Raw genomic sequence first — 13002 nt, forward strand, 5'->3', positions numbered from 1 at the left:
ATTTCTGTCATGCAGTAAACACAGTAGATATACCATACCATACCATTTCAATGTTTTACATATTTGGCTGTTTGATATTAAGGTCCATAAATATGAGCGAATGCAACTATTTGGAATATTTTAATATATAAAATAAACTTTTGATTTTCTTGGGGGGTTTTGGAGATTAAGCCTTCTCTGCCCTTGAGGGTGAGGAACTAGAATTCTGATGCCTTATAACTCCAGCTCTGGGTTCAATGGTCTTTACAAGAACAAGAGCGAGAGGAGGATTCGAGAGGAAGGAGAAGGAGGGAGGAGGGTAAAATGGAAGAAGTTTGCTCTTGAAAATGTAGAGCAGATTCCCAGGAAGCTGCTCAAGAGAGTGTGCTTCCCCACAAGGGGAGAGTCTAGTGGGCAGCTCTGGTATAGACCTCGGGGGCAGTCGCTCTGCCAAAGCCAAGAAGCCACGTGAGAGCTGAGCTGCCACCACCTCTCTCCAGCAAGAACCCTGACTCTCCTTCATCCAGAGGTTACTCCTCAAGTCGCCCTCATCTGTTCCTGGTGTGCACCTGACTTCAGCAGACACTAGCACTCCCCTCCAGACCCAAATACCCGCTACCTGACTTTGCTCGTCCCTCATGTGACTGTGCAGGAACCCTCCCTCACACCATTCCCTAACACCCACAGGCCTCAGAAGAGGGGACAAGTCAGTAGAGAACCCCACACAGCACCTGTGCCAGCCTAACTAAGCACACAGAGCTGGAACAACATTGTGGGAGACCAGACTCCCATTCCTTTGCCTACACTCACTCTATATGTTGGTTCAGTTTGAAATCTATTGTAGGTAACAGGGGGGTGGGGGAGACAAGGCTGTGGAACTCTCCATGGGCAGCTTCTTCTGTGATGCATCTTTTGAGGACAGTGCTGACTTTTTTCTTTCACTTGGGGCAATGATATAGCGCTGCTGTTAACTACAAGAACTCTGAAGTCCTCCTCCCCAGCTCCGGACCCTAGCCCCTCTGCTCACTAGCTCTGGAGCCTTGAATAAGTTACTCAATCTCGCCATGCGTCACTTTCCTCAATCGTAAAATGCAGATAACAACAGAGTTGTTGTGGCAACTGAATGAATAATTACCAGTAAATTCTTAGAATGACACATATAAGCACCTCCATGAGTTTGTCATATAGTAGCCAAGACAAGCCTGTCACATTTAATTCCTATAACTGCTACAATTTTTCCCTTGAATCTTCAGAAATCTTTAAAATTCAAACTATATGGTATTTATAAAGACCTATATATAAATATGTTATAAATGTCGTACAGATCTTTTCAGAATACAAAAGAGACTGCAAGCTTTGGGCTGAATATTTACCTCCAAATATTCAATTTTAACTCATTTTATTTAAAAAAAAATGTTTATTGAAGTGCCTGGTTTGAGCATCCGACTCTTGATTTTGGCTCAGGTCATGATCTCATGGCTTGTGAGAGCTCACGGCTTATGAGTCTGTGTTGAGCTCTGTGCTGACAACATGGTGCCTCTATGGGATTCTCTGCCTCTCTCTCTCTACCCTTCCCCCTGCTCATGGGCACACACCTGCTCTCTCTCTCAAAATAAATAAATAAACTTAATAAAAGTAAATAAGATGAAAATGTTTAGTAGGCACTCTACAAATATATGAAAGCCAATGCTTGGCTATAAGAAACAAAAGCTATAGTAATAATTTAAAAACCTGCAGCTTTATGATCTAGTTTCATTACCCCTCTGATCTCTCCTTTTTAAAAAATAGCCATTGATTAAAGTAGGAATTGCATGCCTGGATGGCACAACTGATAACCTTTACTGAATCAGGAAGAGAAGACAGTAGTCAACATAAAACCAAAACCACCTGTTCTGATTAAAGTACTTGGGACTTGGCGTGTGTGTGTGTGTGTGTGTGTGTGTGTGTGTGTGTGTTTCATGAGTGTAAAACTGCCCACACATCACATGTATTTACTGAATGTTTACAGATGGCAGATTGCACACTGTTCCAGCTGCCAAATGCTCACAGACACCTTAACTTACAAATGTACATGCACACACAGATTTAAAAAGTGAAGGATTTGTCCAGTGCTCTAAGTCATGAAAAACTAAAGGCACATTAACATCATTATTATTCATAACAAATAATAATTATACTTTGCAAGCCTGTATTTTTCTGTATTTGTGAACTTGTCTCCTATGTGGCACCCATTTGGGGGTCATGTGCAAATGCATTGTATCCTTGAACTTCTTCAGCTGGAAGCCACAGAAAACATCCCACCTTTTGTTAATGTGGTCTGCTCATCTCAGTATCTCCTCGGGACTTGCCATGTCTGTCATAGTGATAATAAGGATTTTTCAGTTCACTCACTATTCATCTCCTCTAGAGCCATTTCTCAGTCCCGATCAATCCAATTGAGAGCATTAACATTTCAACCTTGTATCCACGAAAGGCAGAATCTCTTCTTCTGGGTTAATCAAATAAAATGCTACTCCTACATTTAAAAGATTTTGAACATTGCAGTTACTTTTGAGTTCTAGTGACAGTGAACTATTTTGAATTAACTCCAGAAATAAATTTTAGAGTAGTCAATGATACTGCAATATATTTATTTTTAAAAAGGTACCCAAAAATATCTCTGTTGGAAACATTCCTCTTAAAAATTCCTGAATCAGGGGTGCCTGGATGGCTCAGTCAGTTGAGTGTCCGACTCTTGATTTGGGCTCAGGTCATGATCTCGCGGTTCACGAGTTTGAGCCCTGCATCAGACTCTCTGCTGACAGCGTGGAGCCTGCTTAGGATTCTCTCTCCCTTTTCTCTCTGTCCCTACCCTGCTGGCATTCTCTCTCTCTCAAAATAAATAAATAAACTTAAAACAAAACTATATATATATATATATATATATATATATATATATATATATATAACTATATATATATAACTATATATATATAACTATATATATATAAATTATTTTATATATATATAAATTATATATTATATATATATTATATATATAAGTTATATATATAACTATATATATATTTATATCCCTGAATCAGAAAAAGATTAATACCATATGATTCTACTTACATGTGGAATCTAAAACACAAAACAAACAAACAACAGAAATAGATAAATACAGAGAACAAACTGGTGGTTACCGGAAGGAAGGTTGGTGGGGGATGAGTGAAATAGGTGAAGGGGATTAAGAGGTACAAACTTCCAATTATAAAATAAATGTCATGCAATGAAATGTGCAGCATAGGGAATATAGTCAATAATAATATAATAATTTTGCATGGTGACTGAGGGTACCTACACTTACTGTCATGAGCATTTCATAATGTGTATATTCGTTGGACCAATATGATGTACACCTGAAACTAATAGAATGCTTTATGTCTACTATATTTCAATTAAAAAAAAGTCTCTGAATCACTGGAGTGTAAATAACTTCTAAGATATCAGCTGAGGATCAAAGATGTGTCTCTACAAATGACAGATCTATGTTTATTCTCCATTTCCTGGCCTTTCAAATAACACAGTCCTCTGCAAACCTATTCGGTCACTTAGTGTATGTCAATATTTGTCAAGAGTCAGCTCAGTGCATCTTTGAAATACTTCAGTGGAAGTTGCTAGTAGTTACCTGACTAATTGAATCATAACACTTAAAGCTGGAATCACTATTACGAATGAAATGCCATTAGTCTCACATGAAGACCTTTATTTATTTATTTTTTTAATTTTAAGTAATTTTCCATTTGCCTTTGGGGAAAACTTCACACAATCATCTATGTTCAGTCCCTAATAAGGCTCTCAGGGACAAACACAAGCTGTTCACAATTCCCAGATGCTTAAAAAAAAAATCCCACGCGTGACAAAAGTGTATAAATGGCTGTTTTGCAGTTAAGAGTCATTAGGCAGGTCTCTGGACAGGGATTTTAAGTAGGAAGAAAATCAGTACGTTTGTCTGAACTTGAATTCTTCTCTGTGCTCTAAGTTGCTAGGGAGAGGAAAACTTTGTGAAAATTGTTTGAAATTCAGGTGAGGATAAAGATCACTTAAAGAAAAGTAGTTCCTAGGATTAGGTACTTTCTAATTTACATTGTTTATAGTCATGTAAAGCAAGTAAACGTGCATGAGGTAGGAACATACACCCAACAATGCTTCTGTGTAACAGTGTCATCAGATCAACTTAACATGAGGTCTTTCGGCATTTCTTTCTCTCTGATGCTAACTTGTCATTATTATTATTCAAATTTGCTATCTTGTTTATCTATACAAATATGGTATGTATACAAAAAACGACTGCAGGCAAACATTCCAGGATTTTGTGCATTAGGAATGATGAATAAATCAATACCTGGGGTTTACAAAACAAACTAACTGGTTATCTACCTTTTTGTTTTTAATGCAATGTCTCCTAAAAGAACTGACTTGGGCAGAGGTATCCATAAAGACACAGAGACATAATAGGCCATGATTGAGCAATCATCTCACTTGTGATGCTGGAAACAGTATGTCTTGTCTGGATATCCAGCTATCATCCAGAATTTTAAAAACTTAACTGAGCTGAAAATTGGAGTTGATCCATTTCAGCAGAGGCTATTTTAACTTGTGAGCAGTGACACCAGTGCTCTTGAATTCTTTTGCTGTGGTTCTAATTATATAAAGGAACTGTCAGAAACGTTATTTTCTATGTAGGTGAAGATATTCAAAAGCTGAAGTTCATAACACTATGTCATGGAAATAAACGTATCTGGCATTCCAGGACATCTCAGCTCAGACAACCCCCATGCCTACAGTATTCACATCTATCATGAATTCGCAGGGATGGGACAGAAGGTTCTGGATAAATGGGCCCCTAAAAAAAATTCTCTTGTCTACAAGCCGAAACTGTCCAGGAATCAAATCACCTGGGAGCAAACTGGTTGCCTTTTAGCAGAAAGTAAAGGCCAAAGAAATAAACCAAGTTTATTTCTCTTCCTCCTTGTTCTTCCAGCCAACTTGGGAGCAGAGTCCCACAGTCAGGAAACTACACCAAGCTGTGTGCAGGCAAGATTTGGAACCTACAGTACCTATGCTCCTGCGTCTTTGTCAACCCTCCACCTCACTGAAGAAACACGGGAGGATTCCCTTGGCTGTGGCCCCATAATTTCCCAGTGGACGTTTCTGTCATTTTCATTTGCAAGCCCCACCCACCAGGTCCAGTGATGTAATTATGCGCCATTTATACAAAACATGCAAAACAAGAAAACTAAACCTTCCTATTAAAGGAAATAGATTTTTTGAAAGACATAAATGTAAACAAAATTCATGCAAGTTTTCTCCTCGAGTATTGCAACGGATCTCCTCAGAGTTTAGGTTTCTCTGATCAGCAATTAAACCTCAAATGTTTCAGTGTAGCTAGAAATAATCTAGCTACAAAACTTGAAAATAAAATGGACATGTTTTAGAATATGTTAAAATATAGAGACATATACCAGAATATATAAAAATATTAACATACAAAGAATCAGTCAAGAACATTTATTGAAAATCTTCTGGAAAGATATTTTGACAAAGATGCCATAATCCCAAACCTCAAGTAATTTCCTAACGTAAGTGTCTGGACCCATCGCGAACAGGTGCAATTATTGAGTGACTCAAAGGTATAAATTCCCGAGTTATAAAAGTTTGAGAAATTCAAAATGTTTCATAGTTTAATAGCAGGGAAGCCGTTTGGGGCTAATGTGGAAAAGTTGTGAACATGGAAGAGATCTGACAGAAATCCTAACGGAAAGGAGGTAAATGGGGTGAAAATTAGTAGGTTGGTTGGGAAGAGGGAAAGTAAGAAAGTGTGAATGACTAGCAAGGCCATGGAAGGTACAAGCTGACATTCCAACCAGACTAGCCCTCTGCCCTCGTCCAGGCCGCCTTGTCCCAGCCAAGAAGCGTAAGGGGCCTGTGGCCCCCCAACCAAGCCTGCGTACCTTTGGGGTCTTAACCAGCCTGGAGGAAGGGGTACCTTTTTCTAATTTGCCTGCCCAGAGAGGCACCATTTGAAATCTGTCTGCTTGGAGTGGGCTCCTTTTTGTGCCCAAAGACCCAGTTTGTGGTAGCTCAGTACAAGAACGTAAATATTCATGCCCTGACTGTGGCAGCTGGTTTCCTCTGTCTCACATTTCTCTTTTTGATTCTGTACTCAGTGATTTCACTTACACTTCCTTGAATATCATTTTTTGCTATTTTGGTCAAGAATCAATAATGGCTGTCATTGCTCTTACATGAGACCCAGAATCACACCAAGTTATCACCTAGTTGATACGAATGATATTAACCCCCAACTCAAAATCTCTGTACCAACCTAGTCACTTGACTGCAGTCACGCACACACAACTTCCTCATCCCTCCTCCCTCGTTCCTGTGCATATTTTGTGTTACTTCTTACACCCTGTTTTGTCTCTGTTCTCTGCTCTGATCATCAGTTGAAACTTGGTGGTTTGGCTGAGTGGCCTCATTGGCAGAGGAAGATTGGACAAACACACGAGTAACAACACTGTTCGGCAGTGGCGAACAGAAGTTTGTTCAAAACTCGTCTCCTCCGGAAACTTTCTGCAAGAGCTCATGTCATTTCTTTGATCCTCATTCTTTTTATGACCAATAAGCTCGGCTGAAACAATAGTAGGCTGAACGTCACTTGGTTAATATTAAACAGCTTCACAAATTCTTTTGGTGGAAACTAAAATGCTTTTCTTGTGACTAATGACAATCTAGAAGACATAAAGGGCCCAAAATAATCTTGGTCACCATCAGTAAACACACATTTCCCCCTGTTCCTTGCCCCATGCTCTAGACAAGTTTCAAATTCAGAAAAGCCAGTCTGGAGATATTTCAAACTACTTCCCAGGTCCTGAGTGCAAAGGACAGGACACAAACATTTATTTCCACTTAGCAAAGAATAGTCAATAGGAAATTCGGGTTCAGCCCATGCTTCTGCCATGTTCTCCCTCTGTTCAAAATATATCAAGAACTGGATGGGACATCAGCATGACTCAGTCGGTTAAGCATCTGACTCTTGATTTCAGCCCAGGTCATGATCTCATGGTTTGTGAGGTTGAGCCCCGTGTCAGGCTCTGTGCAGCTGCTGCAGAGCCTGCTTGGGACTCTCTCCCTTTCTCTCTCTCTCTCTCTCTCTCTCTCTCTCTCTCAAAAAATAAATAAATGGGCATTTAGAAAAAGAACTGTGGGAATGCAAGCTGGTGCAGCCACTCTGGAAAACAGTATGGAGGATCCCCCCAAAATTAAAAATAGAACTTCCCTATGACCCAGCAACTGCACTAATAGGCATTTATCCACGGGATACAGGTGTGCTGTTTCAAAGGGGCACATGCACCCCAATGTTTATAGCAACACTATCGACAATAGCAGAAGTATGGAAAGAGCCCAAATGTCCATTGATGGATGAATGGATAAAGAAGATGTGGTATATATACACAATGGAGTATTACTTGTCAATCGAAAAGAAGGAAATTTTGCCACTGGCAACTACATGGATGGAACTGGAGGGTATTATGCTAAGTGAAATTAGTCAGTCAGAGAAAGACAAAAATCATATGACTTCACTCAGATGAGGACTTTAAGAGACAAAACAGATGAACATAAGGGAAGGGAAACAAAAATAATATAAAAACAGGGAGGGGGACAAAACAGAGGAGACTCATAAACATGAAGAACAAACAGGGTTACTAGAGGGGGTGTGGGAGGGGGGATGGGCTAAATAGGGAAGGGGCATTAAGGAATCTACTCCTGAAATCATTGGTGCACTATATGCTAACTAATTTGGATGTAAATTTTTAAAAATAAAAAATAAAACAAGTTAAAAAAAATAATAAATAAAAACTTTAAAAATTTAAAAAAAAATTTTAAAAAGAACTGTATATATGGCACACTGGTTGGCATTGTGTCTGACCTCTGAGTACTCGGTGCTTGTCTGAAGATGAACACACACACACGAAAATCAGGGGAGAGCCCTGCGTGTGTGTGTGTGTGTAGAATATGACAGTCATGAAAATCTCTCCTTTGAATCCTATAAAAGAAGTTGATGGGAGCCAACAAAAGGATGCATAGCAGTTTATAAAATTTGTGTCACAATCACCTTTCCCTTGACAGTTGAAATAAATTAAATCTGCTCCACATCTTATACCTGTCTCTCTGCTTTAATCTCTACATTGATTTTTGACCAAACAGCCTCGAGACTTGAAATAATCAAATCACATCAGAGCAGATGTAAGTGAGCTATTTTGCTTTCCATCCGATTTTTTTTAAATTTTCAATCTTCACTTACATTTATTTTGAAATCAAATTAAACCAAAATATAGGGTCATCAGCTGGCATTTTCCATCAACTTTAACTTTTTACTAATGAGCCCTGTTGATATTCTTTTAACCTGCCAATTGAATGTCAAACAGCCATTTTGCAAGTGGACACTAACAATATTGGCCATGACTTTCAGTCACCTTCATTTTCAACACCGTTGATCACTTATGTTATAGTTTTGTGCAAGAAACTTAGTCATGTTTGGATGAGTGAAAGACATTTTTATTAATTAGTAAAAGTGAAATAACTGTATCTCCTAAAATGTATTACCTCTATTTTTTTCTATGATTTAAGATGTTTATAATTATTTTTTTCAACATATGGCAGAGAAGATCTTATTTCCTATGTGTTTGAGAAATGTTCTTTATGATATTTTTCTGAATAGAACTTTTCCTTGCCTTAGTCTCTGAGAGAAGAGTAATGATTGTGTGTGTGTGTGTGTGTGTGTGTGTGTGTGTGTGTGTGTCTTCTTCAGGTTTAAAAAACATTTCTGTAATACAAGTTTTTTAAGGTAAGAAATATTTTGTATTTGTGCCTGAAGGAATGGAGTCAACATTTAAAATGAAGAAACTGTTAACATTTCTCCCCCACATATTCCATCAACCCTCTTTTGCATCAAGTTCTCTTTTGTTAATGTTTATTTTGAGAGAGGGGGTGGGGGACGGGGCGATGGTGAGGCACAGAGAGAGAAAGTGGGACAGAATCCCAAGCAGACTCAGCATTGCCAGCACAGAGCCTGACACAGGGCTCGATCTCACGGATGGTGAGATCATGACCCGAGCAGAAATCAAGAGTCAGACGCTCAACGGACAGAGCCCCCCAGGTAGGTGCTCCTGCAACAGGTTCTAAGAACAAGCTCTGCCTCGCCCACAGCCCTCACTGTCATCAGAGAAGCAAAGAAGTTTCCATGTGGTCCAAGGTGATTATGAGAAAGTGCTGTCCTTTGGCAAATGTCCTCCTCGGCACACACAGCTGCTGTAGTGGCAGCACTGGAGGCTGCTGTGTGTACAAACTCTGTTCTTCTTCTTTTCCAACACAGGAATAAACAGCAGTCTGCAGTATAAGCAGAGTCTATAAAGGGACAGCCAAATAAATCCCAGGGAACCTTGGCTCTAAAAGTCTCCACACAAGCCAAGGCACATACATGAACTGGCTGGAAGCACATGAAAGAAAGGGAGTGGGAAGGGAAGGGAAGGGAAGGGAAGGGAAGGGAAGGGAAGGGAAGGGAAGGAAAGGAAAGGAAAGGAAAGGAAAGGAAAGGAAAGGTGAAATACAATTTCTGTCACCAGCAAAAATAATTTTTTCTGACATGTTCCTCTGCTATGAAACTCGCCCAGAGGCATAACTGAGAGAGCCTGAGAGGAGGTAAACGCTGCCCTCCATCCAGACTTCTATGTAGGCCTCTCTGTATTTGTACTTCAGGAAGTGAAAAGTCACTTTTTCTTACTCTCACACAGGTTTTGTGGGGCCTGCAGCTTAAAAAATGAGGGCCTCATTACAACACAGGAGACAAATTACTAATACAAAAGAAATACGATTTAGAGGAAGAGGTCCTAAGGCTAGTCTGTTGCTGCTCTGAGGGCTGAAAACAATGGAAGGAATTAAAGCTCTGAGCTGGCAAAGTAGTAACATTGTCAAACATTTATTAAATTCCACTCAACACTGACTCAGCAAGTACCAATCCAACACCATTTTGTTACTGCGGAGGACACACGAGGATTTAGAAACGTAGTCACCACCATTATAAAGTTGTAATGCAGTTGGAAAAACAAAAGTTATACAAACTGAGACTTGCAGTACTTTTCAGACTTACTAATTTTTTCTTTTAATTTCAGGAATGTGGCAGATCGAGAAATTGGAAAGGTTTGTAATCGTAAAATCTGTAATTGATGGATTCACAAGGTAAAGAAGAAGCAAATACTAAGATTCAAAAACTGACATTTACCAAAATCAATCATTAAAAAATATTTTGGGGGCGACTGGGTGGCTCAGTCAGTTGAGTGTCCGACTTCAGCTCAGGTCATGGTCTCACGGTCCGTGAGTTCAAGCCCCGCGTCGGGCTCTATGCTGACAGCTCAGAGCCTGGAGCCTGCTTCGGATTCTGTGTCTCCCTCTCTAGGTCTCCTCTCCCACTCATGCTCTATCTCTGTCTCTCAAACATGAATAAATGCAAAAAAAAATTTTTTTTAATATTTTGAACAACAGTCATGACAAAGACAACAGAAACCAATCCAGTGGTTGGCCTTCTCCAGTTTTAACACTTGAAGACATGCATCACGTACTTACCATCAGTTACAGTCAACCTCCTCACAAAGGTTTCATTTTCCCCTGTTCTGGCACTGAAACCACAGCGGTAGAGTCCTGAGTCAGAGACCACGGCCTGGGGCATGGTGATGAAGGTGCTGGTCATTCCCAGACTACAGTCACTCGACACCCATCTTTGGTATTTTGAAGTATAAATTTTCCCTTGGGACAAGTTGCAGCTGGTCAAGAGGTCAATCTGATGGGGCTGGATCTTTTCCCAGGTAATTTGTTGTACTGGCCACTTTGTTGGAAGCTCACAGGAGAGTGTGATATTTTTTCCAGGTTCTGAGACCATGTGGCTATCTGATGGCACAGCTATCTCGAAATCATCTGAAAACAAGAAGCAAATGATTACACTTAGGACCTCAGATTTTGGGGTGTGAAGGTGCAAGCTACCCTTAAAGTTCTATCGAAAGGAATGGTGATGTTATTTAACAGTTTCATCAGCTATAAATGATATCTTTATGACACATTTTTTGTAAGAAAAAGACTTTTGAAAGAGGCTAGTAAATAAATGAAAAGGAGGATATTCTTGTTCACACATATTCCCTTAAGTTTTACATGGTTAACCATATAACAAGAAACATAATAAAAACCACTAGTGTTTTCCTCGGCAGCGATCTTATCAAGAGGCTGAATTTCACAAGACTATTCTGCAGAAATGCTGGGCTGGTGACTCAAACATTGTATCCAGATTGTAGTCATGCTAAGATTTTAATGGTCATTGAAAAGATGACCATTGAATAAATACATGCATAAAGTTTTTTTTCAGATATATAAATATAATATATATTTTTTCCAGATATGTCTTATGCATACATAGAGTAAGGGTCCACATGTGATTTAAATTCCTGGGTACCAAGGAAGTCCTTCAATATTTTTTCCTTCCACCATAGCTGAAATACCCAGCAGAGCACTCAGCAAATATTCACCAGATATCCAAATCAGTAGTTCTGGGCCACCTTCTTGACTACCAGTTGTAAGAGACAAGAGGAGAGGAGAGGAGAGGGGAGGGGAGGGGAGGGGAGGGGAGGGGAGGGGAGGAGAGGAGAGGAGAGGAGAGGAGAGGAGAGGAGAGGAGGAGAGAGGAGAGGGGAGGGGAGGGGAGGGGAGGGGAGGGGAGGGGAGGGCAGGGGAGGGGAGGAAGAAAAGGAAGTGGGGGCACCTGGGTGGCTCAGTTGCTTGAGCATCTGACTCTTGATTTTTGATTTCTAATCCCAGGTCATGGGATTGAGCCCCATATTGGGCTCCAGTGGAGCCTGCTTAGGGTTCTCTCTCTCTCTCCCTCTGCCCCTCTCCCTCACTTGCCCTCACTCTCTCTCAAAAAAGAAACAAAAGAAAAGAAGAGGAACAGGAAAGGAGAGGAGAAACCACACTTGAAAGAAGATACTGAGTCTAAAACACAGCAAGATTTGCTGTCCATATGAAACTAGAATACTATGTCTATAACGGTTTCATTTCCACCAAAAGGTAGCTTCTTTTCTTCAACAAGTGGTTCCATGTGTCAAAATGTTGTTGAAAAGAGAGAACCACACAGCATTCCAGTTTTTCAATTTGTAATCATACAACTGTTTATCAAAGTTAACACTTTACCCACATAATAAGCACACAGTAAGAAGCATGTTATCTCTAAGTAAAAAAAAGCCACCACAAGAATGGGGGGGGGGGGAGAAGAAATGGGAGAAAATTCACAAGCAATGGGAAAAACAAGGGGTGCCTGGGTGGCACAGTTGGTTAAGCATCTGAGTTTGGCTCGGGTCATGATCTCACAGTCCGTGAGTTTGAGCCCCACGTCGGGCTCTGTGCTGACAGCTCAGAGCCTGGAGCCTGTTTCAGATTCTGTGTCCCCCTAGCTCTCTGCCCCTTCCCCACTTGCACTCTCTCAAAACTGAGTAAACGTTAAAAAAGTTTTTTTTTTAGTTTTTAAAAAAAGAAATGGGAAAAATAAGGAAATAAAAGCTTAAAGCAAACAAACGAGAAACTAAAATGAAATTAAGATGGACAAGAAGTGACGAGAAAAGAGAAAGAAATGAGAGATAATATAAATAAAAGGACAAGCACATGGTGCTGGAAAATATCAAGAACATAAAAGAAATGAAAAGAAAGAAAAAGGGACACATTTTTCTGTGAGGCGTGCGAGACCATGGGGAAACAGAGGCAGGCCAGCCCTGAGCTCTTATATTATCTGTCTTCAGTGCAGACACACCTGCCATCCGGTTGTCTTCCTTTGTGGCACCTCCCTCCACCCATCTCGGGAGCTTCATCTGCCCATGTGACCACAGCTGCTCTCAGGAAGCGACCCTTGTAATGCTGACTTGGGTACAATGGGGGATCGGC

At 40.2% G+C, this 13002-nt stretch overlaps 1 protein-coding gene across 8 annotated transcripts in view; it reads right to left on the minus strand.

The window, feature by feature from the left end:
* Nucleotides 1-13002, minus strand: part of CD226 (CD226 molecule) — a 110248-nt gene that overhangs the window by 16753 nt on the left and 80493 nt on the right. For all 8 annotated transcript variants that reach the window (XM_053205992.1, XM_053205994.1, XM_053205998.1 and 5 more), the window contains one exon: nt 10648-10995. In XM_053205992.1, coding sequence (XP_053061967.1) covers nt 10648-10995 — 348 coding nt within the window. The remainder of the gene's footprint in view (nt 1-10647; nt 10996-13002) is intronic.

This window comes from Acinonyx jubatus, chromosome D3 (genome assembly GCF_027475565.1).
Source record: "Acinonyx jubatus isolate Ajub_Pintada_27869175 chromosome D3, VMU_Ajub_asm_v1.0, whole genome shotgun sequence".
NCBI classification, from domain to species: Eukaryota; Metazoa; Chordata; class Mammalia; order Carnivora; family Felidae; genus Acinonyx; species Acinonyx jubatus.